The sequence below is a fragment of the Bison bison genome, unplaced genomic scaffold (assembly GCF_000754665.1).
Source record: "Bison bison bison isolate TAMUID 2011002044 unplaced genomic scaffold, Bison_UMD1.0 scf7180017864093, whole genome shotgun sequence".
NCBI lineage: Eukaryota > Metazoa > Chordata > Mammalia > Artiodactyla > Bovidae > Bison > Bison bison.
The window spans coordinates 610,111-611,449 of NW_011494665.1; the positions used below are offsets into that span (position 1 = coordinate 610,111).

Sequence of the window (1,339 nt, forward strand, 5' to 3'; positions counted from 1 at the left end):
CCCCCCACCGACCCCCGAGAACTGAGAGTGAGAGGTGGGGTTTCATTACCAAAAAGGTGGGTATATGAACTTCAGGTTATATGAAAGAGGAGTAGAAAGGATGAGGTGAATAATGGAAAGAACACCCTTTTGCCTGCTCCTTCGTTTCCTGATGGAGACTGAGGAAATGGGGTGTGCGTGCATCCGCGGTGCCTCCCAATAGCACATACTTGGTGCTTTCCAGGCAATGGGTTTTCTGACCTCTGTCTTCAATGCAGCCTTCTTCCAGTATTTCAGGAGGGTGAGTCTTTGCTATTTAGGAAAAACATGGCCACATCTATCCTTTCAGCCGTCCCATGAGAGTTCCATCAGCGCTCCCATTTTATGGATCAAGAAACTGAGTCCGAGAAGAATTCAGTGACACTTTTCTTGGATGCCCTGAGTAGCAGACTCGCACCCCCTCGCAGGCCTAAATCCCTGGCATCCCTTCCACAGGCTCAGTTCTGTGTATTATCTCCTTTTATCTGGGTTGATGACCTTGCCTCACGCCCTCCTTCGCCTGAAAGCCACCGCCATCGGATCGGATTTTCCCGGCATGGATTTTCCCTTGGTTCCGCTCTACATTACCCCGGGGCGGCAGGGACAGAGGCTGCTGCCGTCGCTCTGAACCCTAAGGGGTTAAGAGCTGTGTCCCGCCCCTTTTCCCGCCAGGCTGGCGGGAGTATGAATAGGCTCGCTCCCACTCCCGACTCCCAGTCGCTCCGGTTGCTCCTCGCCCCGCCCCGTCATTGTCCCCATCCGCGTCTTTTCCCCTCCGTCCCCAAAGCTTTGAGAGCTGCTGGCTTCTCCTGGTGCTCCGAGTCTCTCCACCTTCGGTGGGTCAGACGAGCAGGATGGAGGGCTGCCTGGGGGAGGAATCTTTTCAGATGTGGGAGCTCAACCGGCGCCTGGAGGCCTACCTGGCCCGGGTCAAGGCTCTAGAAGAGCAGAATGAGCTGCTCAGCGCGGAGCTCGGGGGTCTCCGGGCACAGGCCGGGGACACCTCCTGGAGGGCTCGTGCCGACGACGAGCTGGCGGCCCTACGGGCCCTCGTCGACCAGCGCTGGCGGGAGAAGCACGCGGCCGAGGTGGCGCGCGACAACCTGGCAGAAGAGGTGGAGGGCGTGGCGAGTCGGTGCCAGCAGCTGCGGCTGGCCCGGGAGCGGACCGCGGAGGAGGTGGCCCGCAGCCGGCGTGCGGTCGAGGCCGAGAAATGCGCCCAGGCCTGGCTGAGCACCCAGGCTGCGGAGCTGGAGCGCGAGCTGGAGGCTCTGCGCGTGGCGCACGAGGAGGAGCGCGCCGCCTGAACGCGCAGGCTGCC

At 60.8% G+C, this 1,339-nt stretch overlaps 1 protein-coding gene across 1 annotated transcript in view; it reads left to right on the top strand.

Moving 5' to 3' along the window:
- The first annotated feature begins 744 nt into the window (after window positions 1-744).
- Window positions 745-1,339, top strand: part of NES (nestin) — a 10,102-nt gene continuing 9,507 nt past the window's right edge. The window contains exon 1 of the mRNA XM_010838429.1: window positions 745-1,319. Within this exon, the coding sequence (XP_010836731.1) occupies window positions 873-1,319 (447 nt within the window). The 5' untranslated portion in view covers window positions 745-872. The remainder of the gene's footprint in view (window positions 1,320-1,339) is intronic.